The sequence below is a fragment of the Halichoerus grypus genome, chromosome 2, assembly GCF_964656455.1.
Source record: "Halichoerus grypus chromosome 2, mHalGry1.hap1.1, whole genome shotgun sequence".
Classification (NCBI taxonomy): domain Eukaryota; kingdom Metazoa; phylum Chordata; class Mammalia; order Carnivora; family Phocidae; genus Halichoerus; species Halichoerus grypus.
Window position 1 is genome coordinate 194,700,617 of NC_135713.1, and position 25,528 is coordinate 194,726,144.

A 25,528-nucleotide genomic window follows, 5' to 3' on the forward strand; every position below is an offset into this window, starting at 1 on the left:
TTTTTGTCTTAAGGATTTAAGTTTTAGAGTATTGGGTTGTACCCATGTGAAATTGCCACTGTTGTATATCAAAAAGTGTTGACCACCAGCAGTACCATATAGTTCAACCTAATATATTCATTAAAACTTTTTTTTTTAAAGATTTTATTTATTTATTTATTTGACAGAGAGAGACACAGCAAGAGAGGGAACACAAGCAGGGGCAGTGGGAGAGGGAGAAGCAGGCTTCCCGCGGAGCAGGGAGCCCGATGCGGGGCTTGATCCCAGGACCCTGGGACCATGACCGGAGCCGAACGCAGAGCTTAACGACTGAGCCACCCAGGCGCCCCTCATTAAAACTTTTTATTATGAAAATTTCAAATACAAAAGTAGAATATCATACTGAACCCTTCTGAACTTGTAATGCAGCTTCAACATTATCAACATTTTGCCAATTTTTGGTATATTTCATTCTTCTGTGTTTCATTCATTTTATATATTTCATCTATCCCCACTTTTAAATTTTGCTCTGATGTTTAATTGACAAATCATTTTAACACCTCTTTGTACAGGTTCTTACTCTACTCTCTATAGAAATTGTTCTTTGAACTGACCTAATGAGTCTCTCTAGAAAAGTGTCAATGTCAACACTACTTATATGATCACATGTGTCGTTAGTTAAGAAAACTTAGGCATATAACCAATTCAAGGGGAATTCCTTTGACTCTGAGGTAGGAAATCTCAATTCTGAGGATAATTAGCATTGAGATTCCTCTGGCATCAGCAATGGAAAAGACCTTTCAAGTCCTGGAGTTGAGTCATTTAGGAGTTAAGACCATGTTTTCAGGAACGCTGCTCCAGTCTCCAGGTTTTCTTCCTAACAGGAGTATTTGGAACCTAGTTTTTAAATCCAGGCGTCCTGCTTTGATACTGAACTGTCATTGACAGATCTAAGCTGAAGTGATAGAACAATGGTTGGGATTGAGCAGTGCTTGTGAGGCTCAGAAGAAGGGAGAAAAAAATAAGGTAGATAGGAGAAGAAAAGAAACAGAAAGGCAAGCCATGCGAAGGAGAAAAGAGAATCCTATGTTTAAAAGAACAGGAAGATAACACTCAGAAGTCCTGACTTTCCAAATCTGACTTTTAAAATATACAGTTAACCATGCTTCCTATTCCTTTTCAGAATTATAGCGTTCAGCCGGCCTGTGAGATATGAAGATGTGGAACACAAGGTGACAACAGTGTTCGGGCAGCCTCTTGATCTACATTACATGAACAATGAGGTAAGAAACTAGATGGATGGTGTGGGGACAGGGAGGGGTGACAGCTGACTACCTTTTCTTCCTGCTTCACTGAGGATTTTTAGTTTGTTCCTCCAATATCATCTGCAGGCTTTCATTTTCTAGAGCCTCTTTTCTTAATTCCAATCATTCTGGGATTTGTGGTTTTTACTACATGGGAGATTATAGCTGTTTCCATTCCACTGCTCATTCAGTGCTGGTAGCTCTAATACTCCATGGTGGAATCAGCTATGTACCAGGGTCAGGGCTTATATTGTCTCTTTTACGTTTTGTAGCTTATCTTTTTCTTTCCAGCACGGCCTTAACAAGAAGCAGAGGTTTAGGAGGGGCTGGAAAGGTGTGGAAAACTGGTGGGTAGTTCTTTTATTGACAGTTATAAATGCTGGATTCTTCTCTCAGAGTTTAACTACCAACTGTAGCTCGTTTCCAAAGTTAGCACCTACACAAGTGATTTCTTTAATTCTTCTCCTGCCCCCCTCTAGTCCTTATTTTTTCATACTTTGAATATCACCCAGGAAGGAATTCTTTTGAATGTCAGTTACTTGGCTGCTTTCCCAGCTCCAGGAAAGGTACAAGAGGCTACAGTCTGCTTGGGCTGGTGCCTTGCATTAATGTGAGAGGCAGTGTATTGGTGCCTAGGAAAGAGACGGTGCATAAAAAAGTGCATCTTGAGGAAATTGAGTTAGAAGGCAAGACAGCAAAGCCAGGCAACATCCTGGCTCTTTGAGAAACTGGTCCTTACTGTGTAGTTTTGTTTTATTGGTTGAAGAGTTAAGAATCTCCTCCATAAAGCAACCCAAGTGTCCATCAATAGATGAATGGATAAAGAAGATGTGGTGTATACAGTGGAAATATTACTCAGCCACAAAAAAGATTTGCTATTTGCAACAACATAGATAGACCTAGAGGGTATTATGCTAAGTGAAATAAGTCAGACAGAGAAAGACAAATACCATATGATTTCAGTTATATGTAGAATTTAAAACAAAAGAATAAATAAACAAAAAGCAGAAACAGACCCATAAATACAGAGAACAAACTGATGGTTAGCAGAGGGGTGGGGGTGGGGAATGGGTAGAATGGGCGAAGGGAAGTGGGAGATACAAGCTTCTAGTTATGGAATGAATAAATCATGGGAATTAAAGGTACAGCATAGGGAATATAGTCAATGGTACTGTGGCAACAGATGGTGGCTACACTTGTGGTCAGCCCAGCATAATGTATAGACTTGTTGAATCACTGTGTTCTGTGCCTGAAACTAATGTAACATTATGTGTCAACTATATTTGACAAAACAAAAGAACAAAACTGGTCAGCTCAATGGGGATTAAAAAGCACTTCTTCCATGGTTTGGGGCTGAAATCTATAGAAGCTGAGATTTGTTGACTAAAAACTCCCTGGTCCCCGTTACACAAAATGTACAGCTACAATTGGATATATTGCTAAATAGCTAACAAAAATAAGACCATCTGATCTTTTGTGTTTTGAACAAATTTTAGAAGTACTGCAAATTTGGAAAATAAACCACTAACTCTATAGTTAATAAGTAATGCAGATATAAGTATTTCAAAGTATGTAAACTAAAACATTTGAAATATAGGATATGAGAGGTGCCTGGGTGGCTCAGTGGGTTAAGGGTTCGACTGTTGATTTTGGCTCAGGTCATGATCTCAGGGTTGTGAGATCAAGCCCTGTGTCAGTCTCCACGCTGGGTGTGGAGCCTGCTTAAGATTCTTGCTCTCCCTCTCTCTCCCCATCCCCCCACTGGCAAATGCTCTCTCTCTCTCTCTCTCCCTCTCTCAAAAAACAAAACAAAACAAAACACAACAGAGTATGAGAACCCAAAAGATATAAATGTCAAATGCATAGAACTTTTAAAAAATTGCAGCTCAAGCTTCAGGCACTAAATAAGAAAGCGAGGCCAGAGAAAGCCAGCTAATCAGCATTAAAGAAGGTGTTCCTCAGTGAAGACTTTTCTGAATGACTTAGTACTTGTTTCTGTTTCCGTTAAGAATTCCACATGTCCCAAAATCCATCTTCAAACTCTTTTGCCAATAAAGTGACTGCCCAGAATGTTAGTCATTCATTTATTCATTTATGCAGATATTAATTCTAAGGCCAAACATAAATAATTGTCACTAATTATTTTAGATCACGGATGTCTTTCCATACTCTGCTAATGTCTGTGACCAAGAGTTGACTGTTTACATTTTATTAATTTAAAATCCCTCAACCTCTTTTTCATTTCTTTGCCCTCTAAACCTTGCCCTGTCAGGGTTTGAGAGCCACAAATGAGAAATCTGTTGAGATTTTATTTTATGTTTATCTTTTTGTAATAATAGCTTTATTGAGGTATAATTCACCTACCATAAAATTTACCCTTTTAAACGGTACAATTCAGAGGTTTTTAGTATATTTACAGACTCGTATGACCAACACTACTATCTAATTCCAGATACCCCAAAGAAAAGGCCTGTACCCATTAGCAGTCACTTCCTATCCCCTTCTCTTCTCAGCCCCTGGCAGGCAAACACAAATCTACTTTCTGTCTCTCTGGATTTGCCTATTCTGAACATTTCATATACATGGAATCATACAGTATGTGGCCTTTTGTGTTTGGCTTCTTTCGCTTAGCATAATGTTTTCAAGATAATAATATTCCATTATTTGGATAAACCACATTTTGTGCATCCATTTATCTGTTGGTGGATACTTGAATTGTTTTCACCTTTTGGCTATTATGAATAATGCTGCTATAAACATTTGTGTACATATTTTCATATGCACATATGTTTTCAGTTCTCTAGAATCCATACCTAGGAGTGGAACTGTTGTCTTATAGTAACTGTATGTATATATATATTTTTTTTAAAGATTATTTATTTATTTATTTGACAGAGAGAGAGATCACAAGTAGGCGGGCAGGCAGGCAGGCAGAGGGAAAGGGAGAAGCAGGGAGCCCGATGCGGGGCCCAGTCCCAGGAGCCTGAGACCATGACCCAAGCCGAAGGCCCAACCAACTGAGCCACCCAGACGCCCCTACTCTATGTATATTTTACATTCCTACCAGCGACGTAGGAAAGTTATAATTTCTCTACGTCCTCACCAACACTTTTTATTTTCTGGGTTTTTGTTTATTTGTTTTCTAAATTATAGCCATCCTAGTAGGTGTGAAGTGGTATCTTGTTGTGGTTTTGATTTGCATTTCCCTAATGCCTATGACATGGAGCATCTTTTCAGGGCTTATTAGTCATTTGTCTATCTTCTTTGGATAATGCCCGTTAAAAGAATTGGCTTATTTGTCCTCTTACTGTTGAATTGTAAGAGTTCTTTGTATATTCTGGATATCTAGACTCATACCATACATTTACAAAATTGTAGTTTGTTTTTTTTTTTTTTTTTAAAGATTTTATTTATTTATTTGACAGAGAGAGACACAGCGAAAGAGGGAACACAAGCAGAGGGAGTGGGAGAGGGAGAAGCAGGCTGCCCGCGGAGCAGGAAGCCCGATGCGGGGCTCGATCCCAGGACCCTGAGATCATGACCCGAGCTGAAGGCAGACGCTTAACGACTGAGCCACTCAGGCGCCCCTACAAAATTGTAGTTTGTTTAAGTTAAAGCCTACTTCTTTTATTTTGAAGAAATAAATTCTTTTAAAAAATAATTAAAAAAATAAATATTTTATTTATTTATTTGAGACAGAGAGGGAGAGAGACAGAGACAGAGACAGAGAGCATGAGCAGTGGAGGGAGGAAGAGGGAGAAGCAAACTCCCCACTGACCAGGGAGTCCGATGTAAGGCTCGATCCCAGGACCCTGAGATCATGACTTGAGCCGAAGGCAGACACTTAACCTACCGAGCCACCCAGGTGCCCCAAAAGAGAAAAATCTATAGAGACAGAAAGTACATTAGTGGTTGCCTGGTGCTACAGGTGGGAAGAGAGAATGACTACAAATGGGCACAAGATCTTTTTGGAAAAATGGAAATGTTTTAAAATTGAATTATGGTGATGGTTGTACAACTCTGTAAATTTATTAAAGATTATTGAATTGCACACTTAAGGAAAATAAAAAGAAAATATATGGTTTCAATTAATTTTAAGATCCCATAGTATCCAATGAAATTGTTTTCTATCAATATTATTTTTTTGTTGTGTATTTTGCTTATTTTTTAGAAACTAACAATTTTCTTTTATATGATTCTCTTTTTCCGTGTCCTGTGTCACAGCTTTCCATCCTGCTGAAGAACCAAGATGATCTTGATAAAGCAATTGACATATTAGACAGAAGCTCAAGCATGAAAAGCCTTAGGATATTGCTGCTGTCCCAGGACAGAAACCATGTAAGTAGTGCTTATAATGGCTGGTAGCTGAAGACAAAACTTGCTGTCCTTCAGAAGTTTACCTGGGTTCCTTGACAGAATTTTGTGCTCCTCAGCTGCTATTAAAGCAAGCACATAATGGGGGCGCCTGGGTGGCTCAGTCGGTTGGGTGTCCAACTCTTGATTTCAGTTCAGGTCATGATCTCAGGGCTCTGGGGCGATGGGCTCCATGCTCAGCAGGGAGTCTTCCTGGGATTCCCTCTCTCCCTCTGCCCCCCCTTCTCTCTTTCTAAAAAAAATGAAGCAAGCACATAAGTGCAGCCCAGCCCACTGTGTCAATGGCCAGGAAGCACTTTGCATGTGATTTCAAATAATAATAATAATAATAAAATCTTTAAATAAATAAAAAAATAAATGGCCAACGTGAGCACCATTCCATCTAAACTCTCTCCTAGTATGGTGTGTTCACTGTCCTCATGCAGCAATGTCAGCTGTCCACAGCTGGCTGTTTTCAAGCACAAGGAAAAGAAAGAGTGCCAAGAAACCTTAAAGAACATGCATCTCAAGAAAACTGGTGCAGGAATTGGTGATTAGAAGACAGACCCAGGGGGCGCCTGAGTGGCTTAGTCGGTTTTGCATGCGAAGTCAAATCATCCATGTTAAAGTTGCAACTAAAGGTTACTTGGCTTGTGGCATGGGATGAAGGAAAACATATATGATAAAAGAGAAAGTCCTTTTTCTCTATATTTATGTTATTTCAATTTGATTTGGACCCCAACGAGAGAGATTCGATGGGGTGGAGATGCTGATTAGCAAAGGCTGCCAAGAATTTGAGACTATCATGTAAACCTCTCACAACTCCTCAGCAACCATGCCTGTGTCTTGTGACACATGTAGGAAACAAACTTTTCCTTCTTTTCAATGGAAAAGAGGCCATGGAATGGAGGGCCTCTTGTAATTTACCAGCTGCTGCCTTACCAAATGGCAGGCAATCGACAGGGCCCGCCAGAAGTGAGGAATTAACCCTTATGTAGCTGCTTCTCCTAAAAGGTCTCTGGAGGCCTACGTTTCACAAGAATGATTGCAATCTGGGTCTGTCTTCTTTTTTCTTTTTTTTTAAGATTTTATTTATTTGAGAGAGAGTGAGCACAAGTGAGGGGCACAGGCAGAGAGAGAGGGAGAAGGAGACTCCCCACTGAGCAGAGAGCCCGATGTGGGCTCAATCCCAGGACCCCAAGATCATGACCTGAGCCGAAGGCAGACGCTTAACCGACTAAGCCACTCAGGCGCCCCCTGGGTCTGTCTTCTAATCACCAATTCCTGCACCAGTTTTCTTGAGATGCATGTTCTTTAAGGTTTCTTGGCACTCTTTCTTTTCCTTGTGCTTGAAAACAGCCAGCTGTGGACAGCTGACATTGCTGCATGAGGACAGTGAACACACCATACTAGGAGAGAGTTTAGATGGAATGGTGCTCACGTTGGCCATTTATTTTTTTATTTATTTAAAGATTTTATTATTATTATTATTATTTGAGACAGAGAAGAGAGAGCACGAGCATGGGGGAGGAGCAAATGGAGATGGAGAAGCAGACTCTGGCTGAGCAGGGAGCCAGATGTGAGGCTCTACCCCAGGATCCTGGGATCATGACCTGAGCCGAAGGCAGGTGCTTAACCAACTGAGCCACCCAGGCGCCCCCTGACCATTTATTTTTAAAGAGACATATTGGGATCGGGCTGTCCTGAGTAGAGGGAGGCACAGGAGAATGCAGTTAGGAGGCCTCAGAATAAAGAAGACGTTTTCTAATATTACAGAAGTGTCCTTATGATTGAGGATTGGTCTTCTCTGTCCAGATGTGACTTTTTTCTGGATATGTTTTGGGAAGTATTCTGAAATAAAATATATACCTTATTATTTTATTTCTCTCTTCAAGTTACTCATCTGCTCCTTATAGTCCTTCTTTATTGCCTATTGTAGAGGATTTAAATGCAGCCTAGCATCCAGGGTTTATCACCAACTACCCTTCTTTCCAACTCCCCGGTCTCATCTTTCCACATTCTTCAGCATACTCCCCCCATTTTGCAGTTCTTCCTTATTGCTCTTTGCCATGGCTATCACCCTGTTTTTAGGATCTAGCTTGACTTACCTGCTACAGTGTCTTCAGTGTTTTTGACTGAGGCCAGCTTGATTATTCCCTGTTCCTTTAGTTATTGGATATAATGTGCACACTATTAGTTTATAGATTGCTTAGTAATTGCCCTCTAGTTGTTGCGTATTTGTAAGTTTTACCCCAAAAGATTATTAAGCTCCTCAAGAGCAGGAGCTGTGACTCATTGTTTTGGGACCCTTCCCCACCCATCTCTTAAGAAAACACAGTGAATGCTTCTTGATTATTAGGCAAAAGTCAAGCAGAGATCATATTCAGCAAACCCCTTCTATACAGAAGCAGCTAGAATTGGGGTTTGGTGTAATGGCGTAATTGCTTGACTGGGAGCTAGCACCCTTGATTATGATCCCTCCATTCCCTTGATGAGAAGGTATAGACAAGTGGTTCTTTACATCCACTTACCCATCCTTTAAGGGGTGCACATGGCCGCAGATACTGCCGCAACACCCAAGCTGTTTGAAAGATGACCACCTGACCTCTGATGCCCATGACATTGCATTAGCTGTTGCATAAAATAAATGCCATATTGATGCCTCTCTAAGGACTTATATTTTAAAAAATTACTGTAATGTCAGTATAACTTTTTTTTTTTAAAGATTTTATTTATTCATGAGAGACAGAGAGAGAGAGAGAGAGGCAGAGGCAGAGGGAGAAGCAGGCTCCCCGCTGATCAGGGAGCCCAACGCAGGACTCAATCCCAGGACCCCGGGATCATGACCTGAGCCGAAGGCAGATGCTTAACCATCTGAGCCACCCAGGTGCCCAGTATAACTTTTTATAAAGTTTTAAAAAGAGAATTATTGGGGCATCTGGGTGGCTCAGTTGGTTAAGCGTCCGACTCTTGGTTTTGGCTCAGGCGTGATCTCAGGGTTGTGAGATCGAGCCCTGCTTCCGGCTCTGTGCTCATTAGGGAGTCTCCTTGGGACTCTCTCTCCCTCTCCCTCTGCCCCTCCCCACCACTCTCTCTCTCTCAATTAAATAAATAAATCTTTAAAAAAGAATTATCCTATGTAATCCTATCACTGTAACACATTGATTGATTGATATTTACCTGTGCCCCTGCAGTTTTTGGCCATATGTATACATACTTTAAATGTTGTCATGGTAGTCATAGAATTTTCTAATTTATTTTTTCACTTAACATTGTCATGCACATTTTGCTATGTTAATGTGCAATCTTCGTAATTATAATTTATAAAGATGCATAATTTCCTAGAGTGGATATACTATAATTTAATTAAATAGCCATTTTTGTTACTGTCGGGTCACTTAAGCTGCTCCAACTTTTTGCATTTATAAAGATTTACATTTAAGACTAGCAGTGGTAATGGTGATGATGAAACCTTTCCTTGGGAATTTCCTCAGCTACACTTCAGGCTTCTTTTTTTATATAAAAAGATTTTATTTATTTGAGGGGGAGAAAGTAGGGGGGGGCCGAGGGAGAAGCAGATTCCCCACTGAGCAGGGAGCCCAACGTGGGGCTCAATCCCAGGACCCTGGGATTGTGACCTCAGCCAAAGGCAGACACTTAACCAACTGAGCCACCCAGGCGCCCCACTTCAGGCTTCTTAATAAACAAAAGTATCATGATCCAGACTTGCTGTGTGCTCAAGAATCCCACCTTCAGAACAGTGCTTCTCTAACCCTCTGTGATGAAATACTGGTTTTATTCTTTTAATTTCCGGTCTACTATGGACCAATTCTTTTTAAAACACAAAAACTGAAAAATGAAATGGAAAAATGAGGGACATACAAAATACAAGACTACAGTTCTTATTGCTAGAGTTGATAGAAAGTCACTCTGCCAAATTGCCATAAAAGTCTGTAAAGAGTTATTTTCCGTATCTATATTACCTTCTTGAGGATTGTTAGGCCACTGGTTGTTGCTGGGTCCCAGCCACACAGAACGTACTTGAGTGCACTGCTCCTGGATACCATAGTACCTGCTTCATCTCCAGCTGATCACTGGCAGCCACTGAGTTTCTCTACTGAGTTTCTTCCATTTTTAGCGATCTATTGCCTCATCCACCTTTTGTTATACCTTCACTTCCCTTCTTATTCCTGTTTTTAAATGTGTGGTCTCTTTCTTCTCTTTGAATTCCTTTTCTACTGATCCTTCTATGACAGATTCTAATCTTTCCTCTGTCTTTACCCCTCACCAGGGTATATGTCATACCCCTCCTACCTCACCTGGCCACGGCCATGTCTTAGGCTTCAATATTGTTCTTACCTGAGAACTCTTGGAGTTTGGTTATCACAGAGCCTCCCTTTAGTCTGAAGAGCCTCTCTCTAGTCTTGCTTTCGCCTGCCATTTTAAGAGACTTCATCATCTCCTTCAGTAGTTCTTGCTGCCTTAGGCATGTGCCTTGGACCATCAACTCTTAGTTTATTCCTATTACAGACTTCTCTAAGCATGCGTGCATTTAACTGTTAGTTTATCTTTCCGCTCTTGACCTTCTTATAACTTCCTAGACCCAGATTTTCCACTATGTTAAAATAATCTCAAGCCTGCATTCTTTTGTCACTTATATCTGAATATGATAAAAACTAAATACCCAGCCACCTTAAACTGAATATGGCATTTTGTTTCGTTAGCTCAGATTCTCCCTAACAAAAGTAAACTTCTAATCTTCTCATCCAAATGTTGCCCACTTCCCAAATATTCCACCAATGAGTTTGATGCTATCTTGTCTACTATTTAAGTTCAAAATATCAAGGATATTCTAAAGAGTAATTAATTCTTTTCAGTCTTACTAAAATAATGGGGCAAGTGCAGGAAGATAGGACCAAAGTTGTTGAGTACAATAGCTTCAGTCTGGCCCCTGTTTAAACATAACACCTTACACCTTTTGTCTCTCATTTGATTCTTGCAACTTTGAGAGGTCCAGGGTAGGCATCTGTTCTCACCAGTCTACACCTGGGGAAACTAAGACTTAGGGTCACTTGCCCGTGGTGAAGCAGTCAGTGGTGACAGAGCTGGTCTAAAGTCCAGACGTTCTGACTTGTAGTTCAGTACCCATTAGTTACCTTCCTGGAAAGGGGTCTTAGAATTATTGTAGTCCTTGGAAGACCTCCCCCAGGTTCCTCCACAGTTTATCAGAAGCAGAACAGAAAGTATAACGTTGCCCATGGGGAGAAGTTGTGCGATGTTGTGTCATTCTCTTTCCCATAGCTCAGAGGGTAACTGAGCTAGAAAAAGTCCAAGGGAAGATGACATTTTCAGGGGGTTAGGGTCACTTTTATATGTGAATAGCCAAAAAAGCCTGGGACTCTTTAGTCCGGAAAGGCACCGTAAGCTGTATATATACAATCAAAGTCTAGGAAGCACTGGAGAGTGCGGATAATGAGAACATTTAGTCACCTTATCTCAATTTGGATGAACCCTTTAGATATTGGGGGTTATCTTAGAAGAAGAAAACACAACTGTCATAACTATTATAGTCTTCTGTGCAAAGTCTCTTGGTGCCATCCTTGAAGCAAAAGACTGGTGAGATCCACGGGGCCGTTTCTCACCTTACGTTCCCATGAACCAAACTGAGGCGCGCGCGCGCACACACACACACACACACACACACACACCTTTACTCCCTGCAGAGTTGAACCCACTTGTTCATTTTGTCTCGTACCACCAAATCTTTTATAAAGATAATCTGAGTCCACTCTTGTGACCACTTTTTCTGCTGATCTCCTAGCTTCCAGTCACTGCAATCTTTATGGACATGGTTCCCTGGTAACTTTTCATGTTGTTTGTGTCAGCCACACACACTGCTACCTACAGAGTCCTTTGGTGAGGTTTACATTGAGTAGTCAAATGCCACCTTCTGTTTGCTATCTTTAGAACATTCTGCTGGCCACGCTTTATACTTTTGGGCTCTCCTTTCACTCCACTACAGTCCCCTTTTGTTTTTCTTAGCTCCACCTTCCTCCTTCCTCTCCCACTTGTAAGTTGTGTTCAAAGTTCCCTGAATCCTTGCATGAACCTCATTTTTGTTTACCGTGCCATTCTCTTTTATCCCATTAAATCAGGGTTTTCAGACTTGACTGAATATTACAAACACTTGGGGAGATTTAAAAAATACCAGTTCTTGGGCCCCATCCCCAGAGATTCTGTTGTAGGTGGTGTGAGGTGTCTGAAGCCCCATAGGCAGCTCTCATGGGTGGCCAGGGTTGAGAGCCGTGACCTTAAATTGAAGTATGACTCTCCTCCTAAGACCTTGCTGCTCAAAGTGTGGTCCATGGACCAGCAGCATCAGCACACCTGGAAGCTTGTTAGAAATGCAGATTCTCAGGGCACCTGGATGGCTTGCTCAGTCGGTAGAGCGTGTGACTCCTGGTCTTGGGGTTGTATGTTCAAGCCCCACATTGGGTGTAGAGATGACCTTAAAAATAAAATCTTAGGGGCACCTGGGTGGCTCGGTCAGTTAAGTGTCTGCCTTCGGCTCAAGCCATGATCCTGGGGTCCTGGGATTGAGCCCCATATCGGGCTCCCTGCTCAGTGGGGAGTCTGCTTCTCCCTCTCCCTCTGCTGCTCCCCTTGCTTGTGCTTTCCCTCTCTCTCCTGCTCTCTGTCAAATAAATAAATAAAATCTTAAAAAAAAAAAAAAGAAATGCAGATTCTCGACCCCATCCCAGACCTACTGAGTCAGAATCTGTGCTTTAACCAAGGCCCCAGGTGATTTGTGCACATTAAGGTGTAAGAAGCCCTGCTTTGAAACCTCCACTGATTCCCTTCCTCTGTTTTCCAACCTGTTGCCATAACTTCAGCCTTTTCTTCTACAAACTGATGCTCATGCTGGCTGTGGAACCTACTTTCCTGTCTCAGCTCTTAGAGTTTAAAATTGAGTTTAGAGCGTATGTTCTTTGGTACATTTCAAATTCATGTTGCCTAGATTTATGGAATTCTCACTATGTGTAAGGCCCTGTGTGCAAGCAGGTGTCCTCAGGGGGCTCATCATGTGGCTCTTCTCTTTCCAATTGCAGGGCTGTGGCCTTTCCTTGCCCTTCACTGGCCTGCGTCCCCAGTATGTGGCTTTGACTGTTTTTTCCTTTCTGACTCTCAGCAGAGAGCTATTGCACATCGGAGGCTTCAGCAAGAACATTCCACTTCCCCTTGGTTCTGACTTCCCGTTAGAGCAAGACAGTTTGTAAAGACAGCCCTGCATGTGATAAAGTCTGGCGTGGAGAGACCAGAGGAGGCTGCTTGGCAGCTGAATTCACCCCTGAGAGCGGGAAGCTTTTTTCCTGGAGGACAGGATATAGTTTGTTTAGGTTGGACTTTTTTTTCTTATGTGAGGTAGAAGAGCTAGAGAAGCAAGTCGAAACTTTGCCCCAAGTTATTTAGCACTCCTGACCTCCCATTCCCACTCTCTGTAGTGCTCCACGTGCTTATAATCATATCCCGACATCACTTGCTCACTGCCCACCTTTGGTTTTCAGCTTTCTCAGTGCAAGGGACCCCTTTGTTGCTTTGATTTTTTTCTAGGGCTCACTTGGTGGTTTGTCTGGAACAGTGCAAAAGTGAGGGTGCATGTGGTAAGGTTGCTAACCCCGTTCTGAGGTCCTTGATCTCTGGCAGAATGGTACCTAATGATAGCCTTTCCCAGATGAACACAACCCTGAGGTAATTTCACATGTAAACCCTGGTGATAGTAAGCCACTGAGATTTTGTCTTAATTTGGGGGGAGTGATTGTAGTTGGGGTAGAAGCAGCACATCGAGCTACTTTTAGAAATATGTTTATCAACCAGAATTCTCTTGGGCAGGGAGGTTGCTGTCATTCTCTATTCTGACCCCCCGCTCAGCAGGTGATCTCACTGCTGAAATAATTTCCTATTTTTCCCAAGCTCTCTGGAGAATTTTATTTTATTTTATTTTATTTTTAAGATTTTATTTATTTATTTGACAGAGAGAGACACAGCAAGAGAGGGAACACAAGCAGGGGGAGTGGGAGAGGGAGAAGCAGGCTTCCCGCTGAGCAGGGAGCCCGATGCGGGGCTCGATCCCAGGACACTGGGATCATGACGTGAGCTGAAGGCAGACGCTTAACGACTGAGCCACCCAGGCGCCCCTCTCTGGAGAATTTTATGAGAGGGTATTTACAACTTACTTTTCTGTTTGACATATTATTATAGGAAAACCTGTTATTCCTCCATGCCCGGGTCATCACCTCTTAAACTGGGACAGTGGGTCTCAGTGCTCCAATATCAATGAAGCTGTAAAACTACCATGAGGAAATAGTGGTTTGCCAAGACAGATGGAGGAGTGAGCTTTGGGGGAACACTGGGTACCTCGTGTATTGAAAGTGTGAAGGCAGGGGTGCCTGGATGGCTGAGTCAGCTAAGCTTCTGCCTTCGGCTCAGGTCATGATCCCAGGGACCTGGGATCTAGTCCCGTGTTGGGCTCCCTGCTCAGCTGGGGGGTCTGCTTCTCCCTCTTCCTCTACCCCTCCTCCCTGCTTGTGTTCTCTCTCTCTCAAATAAATAAATAAATATTAAAAAAAGAGAGAGAGAGAGAAAGAAAAAAAGAAAGCGTGAAGGCAGCTAAGAGCATGAGGAGTCTTACGGAAGGGCACGTGGGCCTTTCTTGGCCTGCCTGCCTAAAGATAGCTCAGTCTTTTCCTCTTATCTTACAGACCAGTCCGTCTCCCCATTCCGGGGTGTCCAGGCAGGTGCGGATCAAAGCTTCCCAGTCTGCAGGAGATATCAATACCATCTACCAGCCCCCTGAGCCCAGAAGCAGGCACCTCTCTGTCAGTGAGTATTTCACCCCTTTTTCCTCTCTCATCTAATTTACCTGCCCATGTTTTTTAAAAATTAAGTATTTATTAATTTAAAAGCCATTGTCAAACATTTATAGACTATTACTCTGTGCAAAATAATCCTCTATGCCTTTATTTGGGAGGAAGGGATAGAGAAATGACTGGGATGGTGTCCTGACTCTCAGGGAGCTTACAATGTAACAATGTGATGGCATGACCAAGTTCCTTTTTAAACATGTCTGAAAAAGTGATCTCCTCAAACATCTGCTTGAAGAACTCCAGCAACAAATAGTCCGCTCTCATTTTTGACCATTGTTCCACCAAAGAACTGGGGACTAAGTTGTCTGGGAAGGACAGGAGACCGTTGACATAGGATATATTGATTGGCTAACTAGGAAGAAAACTATGTAGCTGCCCCAGGCCTCCTCAGGAAAGAAATCGAAGTCAGGTCTGTGCATTATACCAGATAACCCAGCATTGCTCTGGATCCCATTTCCCAGAGTCTGAGGAGAAAGCCCATGTCCTGAATTGTGGAATTTGTATCAAGAGGGAAACCTGGCCTTATCAAACTTTGTGTTGAACCTACTACCCTAATGTTGCTGAGACCCCTGCTGCTGCTAGGAAGACAAGTTCTATCCACACAGGTAGAGTTGCATCAAACTGAACTGCTCTCTGAAGATTTTGAGCTGAGCTTGGGGAGTTCTGAACGTCAGTGCTGCCACAGAGCCTGTCTGTGAGTGATAAGCCTCCTGAGAGGGTAGCAGGAAGAATGTGTTACTCAGGCACTGACTTTGCCTTACTGAGTAATTTTTGGAACTTGAGCAAATACTGGTAGTAAGTGTAGCCCAGCTGAAGGTCTGTATAGGAGTTTCATATTTCTCTAACATTGTGCATAATTGGTGGCTATGTTTTCAATAAGCTGATAGAGGAGAGAGAGCCAACACCCTGGCGAGGAGGCCCTATCCGAACATCTCTGGCCCTGGAATCCAGGTGCCCTGAAGCCTAGCAGACTCTGCCAGCTTCGCCTCTGTCCCAGAGCCCTCAGAGATACTGGGAGGAGGGCAGCATTGTTCATTTGCACAAGAAGCAGTGAGGATCGACATGGGGCAGTGATTGGGCCTGCTCTTAACCTAGAGCCTGTGATTTGTGTGTAGGGGCAGTGGCCAAATGCTGGGCCATTGTTGTGAGGAGCCATATATGGAATTTCCTTGTCTGAGAATGCTGAGGAATAGGATTTCTATGAAGTAGTTCCTGTGTATCTAGAGAATGGCCAACACAGCCTCCTAGCACACGTAGATCCTGGGTTCCGTCGTTCAGCAAGCAGTATGTACCAACCATTGAGCTGGGATGAGGGCTACAATGGAGGCGTGTATAATGGGGGCTACAGTGGAGGGCAGGGTGGGGTGGGAGGAGGCAATCACCAATTCATCCCAGGACTTTGGAGAAGCGCTTCCACAGAAGAGGAAACATCAGAGCTGCCACACGAAGGAAAGATTTACTGAGCAGAGAGATATTCCAGGCACAGGAGAGGGCATCTGCCAGACAGTCTCACAAAAGAAGGTGGGGGGTTCAGAGAACCCCGAGTGGTGTAGAGTGTGGCGGACATGACGGAAGAAGTGGGTGGAGCCTGCCAACCTTTTCCTAGAGCCGAGAAATGGCAGAGGTTATTTCTAACTGGAACGGCTTGGCACATGCCTTCTGTGGAGGAGCTGTGTGAACTGGATCTTTCCATAGGTAAGGATGAGGGGAGAGGGCTTTTTGACTGTTTTTCTGTGGAAATCTCACTTGTCCTTCAGACTGGCTGATATATTTGGAGGAGAATAAAGATGAGAAAGGATGCCTGGGCCACCTCTAAGAAACCTGGACTGCCCTTGGGCTTGTTTGGTAGGCAGTGGGAAGTCATTGAAAATGTTGGTCCCTCATGCCCATCTCTATTACAATGCTCATCACATAATCTTACTATCTTTTTTCTCTCCCTGTCAGACTGCATTGTTGTGCATTCATTTATTCCCTTAAGATTTAATTGGCCAAGTATCAGCTGTGTGCCAGCAACAGGGGAAGCAAAAAAAGACCTGGCTCCCGCCCCTGTGGCTCTTACAGCTGCGTGCAAAGACAAACACTTGTCACGATGAGATTAATGTGTAATTTATAGGCTGTGACTGAAGGGTGTATGGTGCTGTGAGCATGTGTAACAGAGGGATGCATCCTGGTTTTGGGGCCAGAAAAGCCTTAGCCTGTGATCCGGCACGTGGATGATGCAAAGGGGAAGCAAGGAAGAGAGTGCCAGGCAGGGAGAGCTGCACGTGTGGGGGCCGGGGGCCGGATGGCTGAGGGAGTATGGTGTGATTGAGACAGAAAGAAGCCCTGAGGCTGGAGAGCCGAGAATAGCAGGGCAGAGGAACGGGCTGAGGCCAGGGAAGGAGGCAGAGCCTTGTGGTCATGATGAAGATTTTGATTCTTAATGTTGAAAGCAGTGAAAGTCCACTTTCTGGCTTTTAAAGTGAAGAGGAATAGGTGGTACAACACACTCAGATTTGTGTTTTGAAAAGATTGCTGTAGCTGCAGTGTGGAGAACAGATTGCCGGGGAGCAAGAATGGACCAAGCGGGGGAACCATGTTAGGCTAATGTAGTTTGGTACAGGCGAAGAAGACAGAAGTTTGGATTAGGCTAGTGACAGTAGTGGAGGAGGAAGGCACAGGTGGATTTGAGACATTTAGAAGATAAAGGCCAACAGAACATGGTGTTGTTTGGTTTTCAGAGTGTGGTCTGGGGACTTGGGGTGGGGGGGTCCCTGAGATCCTTTCAGGAGGTCTGTGACTTGCCTTTTTACTCCATTCTCTCATGAGGATGAATGGAGCTTTCCAGAGGTTACCTGCCTGAGGTGAAGTCATTGCTCTGATGGCTAGTGGAGTGTGTGCTTGTGTATCATTGTGTTCTCCAAACGTTTGAGCTTTAATTTCTAATACAGTGAATATCAATTGATATAACCCACTTAATAAAAGCTCTTCAGTGTTCTTGATTTTTAAAGTGTAAAAGAATTCTAAGAGGTTTAAGAACTACTGTGGTATTGGATTGACTTTGTAAGTGTTGAAAGAGCAGGAGATAAGTTACTGGTTTATGGATCTGGATGAATGGCACCACCTGTCACTAAGACAGGAATGAGAGACGAGAGCCTGGTTTCCTGTGCTGAGAAGAGGCAGACCTGATGTTGTACACAGGTTGAATTGGAGGTGCCTTTGAGACAGCTAAGAGGAGCTATCAAATGGACAGGTAGATATACAGGTCTCCAGCTCAAAGGGGAGAAAATCAGGACTAGAAAAAAATATTAGAAATTGTCCAGTTGAAGCCACGGGTCCAGATGAGAGGTCCTAGGCAGAGACTGCAGAGTAAGAAGAGGCCGAGGGCTAAGCCTCAGGAACCCAGACACTTAGTGGCCAATTAGAGGAGGATGAACCTGCAAAGGACACAGGAAAGGAGTGACCAGAGAAATAGGAGAGGGTGAGAGGAGACCTTACATGGTACCAGCCAGGTTGGAAAGAGTAAGAGACACAACTTGTCGTTTTCATCCACAAATGTCTAAGTACTTGCTTTGCTGCTACAGTGTAAGGCCTTCTGGAAGTAGAAGGAAACAGGAAGAGGGAGAGTCAGGGTTTAAGTATCAGGCGTGAGGAGAAGTCCTTGCAGTAGAAACGGGGTCAAAAGAGAAGCCTTAGAGATTCAACCCCCAACCAGCAGGAGCAAGGGGGCTTTGCTCTCCTCCCCTACCAACATGAAGGAACCTGTGAGTATTTAGTGAGAGACGGCAACATGTGGGTCATTCAGCCCCCACGGCACCATTTTCAGTGATGGGGAAGTGCAAGGTAGCCCGATCCGTGCTGTTTCTTTGAACTTCTTCCTTATATTGAATTGAAAATCTGCCTTCCCTCACTTTACCCAGTGACTCTGGTACTGCTCTCTTGAGCAACACAGATACATAGATAACATCTTTGGTATGACAGGTTTTCAACTGTTTGAAACCAGCTGTCATGTTTGCTTTTTGTTTTCCCCATCATAATATACATACCTTCAATTTTAATTTTTTTCAAGCCAATTAGTCTGTTAAATTAGCTCATGCTAAAAAACAAAGACAAGCAGCAAACAAAAACAACAACAACTAGGTAATGAGTTAACCCAAAAGAAAGACCCCTGTGGGGAGATCTTCAGACAAGGCAGATGGAATTTCCCTACATGACGATGCCCTTCCTTATATCTTTGCCTGTAGAAATTCTGCCCACCTTTGAAGCCGAGCTCAAGCACCATTTTTCCATAATACCTTCGGTGGTGCCCTTAAGCCACGCAGCCAAGCCTCAAATGCAGGACTTGTCCCTGCCACATTCTGACTCTGTTGGGTCTAATGCATCTCGTTAAGTGCCTTTGCCTCTGTTCCTACTCCGTCTCACTCCTTGTCTTGCCACTGCAATCCCACAGTGAGGCAAGCCAGATTGCAGCCCCTAAGGAATGGGAAGCAGGGGAGTAGAGGCAATCAGTTCTTTCAAGGAGTTTGGCTGTGAAAGAAAAACAGAGGTCGGTTAGTGGTTTACAGGAGAGGCAAAAAGTAAGATCAAGACTGTAAGCTAGAGGTCTGAGCATGCTCACGAAGAAGGGAGGCACAACGCCAGCTGAAAAGGGGATTGAGGGAGGTGCTGGGGGATGTGGGGAAGCCAACTCCTGCTGCACGGCACGTGGGGAGTGCAGGTGGAGGGTGCCTAATGCCTTGGCAAGGGGGAGGACAAGGTGACTTGCAGGGAGCCCTGGGCCGCCGCTGGGTAGAGAGAGCTGTGCACAGTGCCGACCTCCTGTCCTGGTGCAGTTAGAGGGGCGGAGGCTGCCATCACACAGGTCGGCTTCCTTCACTTCCGCAGGGTTTTTCTCCTTGCCGTAAATTCTTCTGTGATGCTGGATGAGACCAGGAACTATTTAGTAGTGGTGGCAACTTCAAAATCAAATGGGAATTTTGAAAGCTGAAACATCTAGGATGATTCTCAGGATCTTGTGGGATGAAATGTTGAGAAGCTCTGTTCTACACAGCCTGGTCCAGTGTGAATACACTGAAAAATACTGGTTAAGATTTCACATTGAGGAAGAAAAAAAGAGGCGATTCCTCCCCCAATCTCATCTGTCCAGCAAGAGACAGCAGCGTTTAGAGAAAAAATAGTTGATGGCCAAAACAGCTATCTCTTTGTACTTGCAATGACCTGCACATTAACACTGACCCCAAACCCTAGAACTCCCTGCGGAGGGAACTTCCTGACTGCATCAGCTTCCTGACCGGAGTCTCCTATGAGAAGGGCTAGAATCTGAGAGCCAGTCTTCCAGCTCTGGGTGAGAGTTTTGTCGGACTTTGCACTATGGGTTAAGGAGCTAGCAGAGAGCTGGCATGCCCTGGGAGGAGTACAGCCAGTCAGCAGCCTAAAGCCTGGGCTTTCTCCTTGTGTGTAGAACACCTTCATGCAGAGCTGTGGGCACTCTGAACACAGGATGACTACTTTGCTTTGTTGCTTCAGCTGCTGCTGACGGGGCCCCTTGGCACAAATAGCCTCATGAGAATAGAGCAAGGTCCGTCTGGAATGCCAGGGAAGGACATCCCAGCGAGTTTGCCATCCCCACCAGGCCTACCTTCCAAGGCCTAAAATGAGTTGTCTTGCATAGTACTGTGGTTTGTGCTGTCTAGCTCACTGCTGTGTCTGTTGGCAAATAGTGGGCGCATCAGTGAGTCTTGCGGTCCAGTATCCTGTCCTGTTAAGGTCCCTGTCTCATTTGTTCTCGACCACTGTTGTGTGTCTCACTAGCCCCCAATTTCTGAATTGAAGATAAAAACAAAACTGAAAATGCTCTGGAGCAGTTCTGCCAACTCCTGGTTTTTCCATTTGCTTCCTCTGATAGCCATTGGTTTGGGGAGACTTCCCTTTCCTGCCCCAAGCTGTGGGCCTGTGCACAATAGCCCCTGGCCCATTGCCCATCAGATAACAAGGCTGGCTCTCTGCAGGCAGCAATGTGTATTGGAAAAAGTGAAAGTCTCTGGCTGGAAATAAAAGCTCAGAAAACCTTTGCTATTTTCCCCCAGCCCCTCCTGGGTCTGTAGTGCTGGCCTCATGTGAGCCAGTCCCATCCTACCTGTAAAATCAGGTGAGAGTTCAGTGGCAGCTGGTAAAGGAGAGAATGGGTGTCCAGAGCCTTGGATATTTTATCCCAAGGAGGCTTCACCTAGGTACTCCATTTGACAGACTGAGGGCAGTTTATCCTGTCCGGGGATAGTTTGGATCCCTGGGACTTCATCAATAAGTAAGTTTTTCTTTCCTCTCTAATAAATCCCTTAGAGGAGACATTTTTGGTTCATTGTAGGTCAAATGTGTAATACCTTTTCACTCCGGAGTATATTGGTCAGGGTTCGGTGCACAGAGTAGAATCCTCTCTAACTAGATTCGGGAAGAAGAGATTTAGTGCTCATCCTGGCTTATAAAGTGATTGGAGAGAGAAACAGATTCTAGGTTAAGACACCACAGAGCTCCTCCCTCTTCTGTAACCAGGAAGCTACCAGATTCAGAAGCACAGTGCCCCTCTGCTCTGGTCCGCACCACTACATAGGGATGACTGCTTCTGTGTCTTGACATCGGGAAAGCGGGAGGCCCGGCGTGGGGCCTCGGGTAATTCCACAGCGGAAAAACCGGGGCTTCTACGACTGTGCCCAGCAGCAGCAGCAGGAAGCCATCTAAACCTCGCACAAGTGCATCTGACTGGCTGCACCCAGGAATAATAGCTTTTAGCTGATTAACTTCTGAAGTATAGGAAGGCATACTAGAAGGGTAGAATGGATCTTGAGTCTAACCCATTGTATCTGCCACTTAGGGTGAAGGAAACAAATGGAATTCTGCTGAGTTCCTACCTGGTACCAGCCTCTGCAGCAGATGTTTGGTCTGACCTGGTCCCCTGTCTGCTGCTCTCAGCCACACATTCTGGGCTCTGTTGTAAACGGTCTTGTTTCTGTGTTCTAGGCTCCCAGAACCCTGGCCGGAGCTCGCCTCCCCCTGGCTACGTGCCTGAGCGGCAGCAACGCATTGCCCGGCAGGGGTCCTACACCAGCATCAACAGCGAGGGGGAGTTCATCCCAGAGACCAGCGAGCAGTGTGTGAGTACAGGCTTGGGGTGTGCCTCCGAGTGTGTCAGACCGAGGTTATAATGGGGCTTCTCAGGGGCGTGGTGCAGAGCTGAGGGATTTGAACCCCGTCTACTAGCTCCTTGTAAGCCAGGCCTGCCCAAATATGGATTATTCCTTTTTAGGGGCCAAATATTAATTCCTGCCATGAACAGTGTGTAAACTACCCAGGCTCCTTGGTGTTGGATGAGCATTTGACAGATTTGTCCTCTGCTGTGCTCCTCTCACGGGTCTCCCTGCAGACACCACTCTGCTATTTGAATGCTTCCCTACAACTGCCTGTGGTATCAGCGGAGTTTAACATATGACCAATCCTGAACTGACAGATTGTGTTTTTCATCAGCCATATTTTAGTTTTGCTGTTTCTTGATGAAAGGTAGGGGGTGTACCATATCCAAATTACACTGTAGAAATGGTTACTTTGTGTGAGCTTTTATGCTGCTAGACAGCTATATTAGTTATCTGTTGCTACACAACAAATTACCACAAACTTAGCAGTTTAAAAACAGCATACATTTATTATTTTACAATTTCCCTGGGTAAGGAACCTAGGCATGATTTAACGGGGTCCTCCATTCGGGGCTACACAAGGCTACAGTCAAGTGTCAGCCAGGCTGCATTCCTTTCTGGAACTTGGGGTTCCCCTCTGAGCTTACGTGGTTGTTGGCAGTGATTTTAGCACTGTGGTCCCTGTTTTCTTGCTGTCTGTTGGCCAGGGGCCACTCTGAGCTCCTAGAAGCCACATGGCTTTCAGCTTCTTGCCACATGGCTCTCTCACAATATGGCAGCTTCTTCAAGGCCAGAGGAGAATCTCTTGCTTCAGTCTGTAAAGATGGAGTCGTAAAATGTAACATCATCATGGGGATGAATGTGCCACCTTCTTTGCCATAGTCTGTTGACTAGAAACAAGTTACAAGTTCTACCCATACTTTAGGGGAGGGGTTTATACAAGACTGTGACTCATTGTGGGGGCCACCTTAGAGTATGCCCACCACAATGGCTCACCCATTTTAATAGGTAACTTTTTTAACTAGTGACTCACTTGATGAAAATGGCATTTTGGCTTAGTGAACTCAGCAAGAGTGAGATCTCTGGCTTCATTCTGAAGTCTTTTCAGTGAGCTTGCTTTGATTACATAAGAGAAAGATCCGCTCTTAGAAATTTTTAGGATTTGGTCTGGGAAGGGGAAGTTTCTTAAGAGCAAAGCATCCATTAGAAGGGCCAGCACCATCACATGAGGGATTTTACAGAAAACTGATCCTTGTAACTTTTCTTTCTCCTAAAACTGATTCTTAAAACTTTTCTTTCCTGGTGATAGCTAATCTGTATAAAGCATTATCCAAACTACATAGACTGTGAGAAGGCCTCTACACTGCTTCTCTTTTCTGTAACTCCTGCTTTCCAGATAAATTTATGTTTAGAACAATGACCTGGGGTGATTTTAGTTAAGGATTCCCTTCTTGGGTATTTTACTGACCATCCTTTCTGTTTCCTCTAACCAGAGCACTTCTGGCCATCAGCTGTGTTAGAGGTGACTTGGATGTAAAATCTCAGAGATCGCAAATGAGTTCATTGCCTTTGGTCTCTGTCCTTCCCCATGGCCCTATATCCTGGTCCTTTTACATCTTTGCTTTACCTGCCTACCCCTGGAAGGTGTGGGAGTACTGGATTCCTAGTGAGGACAGACTTTTAGAAAGAGGCCAAAGAAGGAATGCCTAAGTCCTTCCCCTTAGCTGAAGTGAATTGTTCCTGGTAACCAGCCATTCAAGATAAATCCACTGTTAACAGAGACCAAAACAGTGTAGTATATATAGTGAAAGAATATTCGACTGGGACTTTCTTGAAAAGTGAAACTAAGATAGGTTTATTTGTTTTTTCTTTCATCAGATTAAGGTAATAGTTGCATCTGTTTGCTAATTTTTAGAATGAACAAAAGTATGATTCATGTTAATTTTTTTGGCTTAATTTTTCTTTTTTCTTTTTTTTTTTTTTTTAAGATTTTATTTATTTATTTGACAGAGAGAGAGAGAGCGAGAGAGGGAACACAAGCAGGGGGAGTGGGAGAAGGAGAAACAGCCTTCCCGTGGAGCAGGGAGCCCGATGCGGGGCTCGATCCCAGGACCCTGGGATCATGACCTGAGCCGAAGGCAGACGCTTAACGACTGAGCCACCCAGGCGCCCCTTGGCTTAATTTTTCTAACAAAAATTTTGCTGACACAATGTAACCTCCTTTACTTCCCCTTTGACGGGTGCGACACTCTTATAAAGAGGGCCCTTTTTTACAGAGGGCTTCCCGGGATTCAGTGGATTTTCCAGAGACCTCTCTTGAACCTTTGGTGTTCTTCCTCCTTCATCATGCCTGTCGTGTTATTTTATTTGTCCTTTCTTCTTCTGTTAACTGGTCTCGCTTTAAAATTATGGGCAAGATGGACCCTAGTATTAAGTAGGAAGGGATAATTTGAGTTGGAAACTAATTTTATGAAAGTTGTTAATGAGTTTTCATAATTCTGGTTCCTCCTTCCCTCTGTAGTGTTTAACTTTGGATCTTAGACAATGAATACTCTGATAGGGGCTAACCCCCATAGGCAAAATGAAGGGAGATTAGTTGGAAAAAAAGCTAATCTGAAGGCTCTTTGTTACTGCATTTGACTAAGGGCTAGAGAAACATTTTAACTTACGTAGATACTTATGCCTCCATATGAGAACCAGGAACGAGGACATTTTTCATCTGTATCAGCTGCATAATACTAGTTTCATGACTTGAAACAATTCTCCTAACCTTCTTAGACCTGCCGTGGCTTATCTGTGGAACAAGAGCAATACTTGTCTCCGTAAGTTTTAAATTATGGAGTGTAAACAGAAGCATACAGTCCCACCCGTGCCATGCAAGCCTCCGCAGGGTAGTACCAGCTTCAATGCCAGGCCCCCAGTGTTCGTGAGCCAATAAAATGCCAACAAGAGAAGCAGCGTCTCTGCTCTGCTGTCCTGGCAGAGCTCCTTGGCATGCCGGCCAGGCGTTTTTCTCCCTCCTGGAACGCTGCCTTTCAAACTACGGGGGAAAACGGTACCTTCCTAACCATTCTTCCCACTGCACAAGCAGAGAAAGGGCACTTTCATATTTTGACAAAAAGGACCATTTGCTGGCCTTGGCTGGGCCATAAAGCCCTGAGTCACCTGGCTGGGGTTGGGACTGGGGCTGGGGTTTTATTGTATGACTTGCCTTGCAGATGTTGGATCCCCTGAGCAGTGCTGAAAATTCCTTGTCAGGAAGCTGCCAATCCTTGGACAGGTCAGCAGACAGGTATGGGACCGTGGCTGCTTTGGGGCCTAGTGCGTAGGCATGTTTGGGACTGATGGGCTGAGGAAACAGAATTAGCTAGTATGTCTCTGATCTAGACGGTGGTCTGCAGGCCCAAGGTTAAAACATCATGCTTCTGGGAAAGAAACCTCTTTCTGGGATTCTTAGCCCTCTCCTTAATTTTTCAAATACCATGAGAATGTTATGTTTGTATAATTAGGTGAATGTAATAGTAGCTCATAATAGCAAGTCACATGTGTTAAATGCTTGCTCTGTTATCCCAAGCACTTTACATGTTTTGAGTTTCCATATAATACACGCTGCTCTTGTGCTCTTGGCCTCACTGCTGTGATCTGGCCTGAGAAGTAGTGAACCCTCAGTGTTTTGGGGAAAAAATTGAATTATTACCTGTGGGTTTACTTTCTTTTTTTTTCTCCCAAGTGTTTCTGATGGAGTAAGAAACTGGGATAGAAAAACCAGAAAACAAAATATCCAGACTGCCTAGCTTACCACACT

General features: G+C 44.1%; 1 protein-coding gene across 5 annotated transcripts in view; it reads left to right on the top strand.

Annotated features, from left to right (window-relative positions):
* The window catches only part of MAP3K3 (mitogen-activated protein kinase kinase kinase 3), a 71,754-nt gene that overhangs the window by 37,256 nt on the left and 8,970 nt on the right, over positions 1–25,528 (top strand). For all 5 annotated transcript variants that reach the window (XM_078065902.1, XM_078065901.1, XM_036116174.2 and 2 more), the window contains 5 exons: positions 1,163–1,262; positions 5,508–5,621; positions 14,396–14,516; positions 21,554–21,687; positions 24,942–25,015. In XM_078065902.1, coding sequence (XP_077922028.1) covers positions 1,163–1,262; positions 5,508–5,621; positions 14,396–14,516; positions 21,554–21,687; positions 24,942–25,015 — 543 coding nt within the window. The remainder of the gene's footprint in view (positions 1–1,162; positions 1,263–5,507; positions 5,622–14,395; positions 14,517–21,553; positions 21,688–24,941; positions 25,016–25,528) is intronic.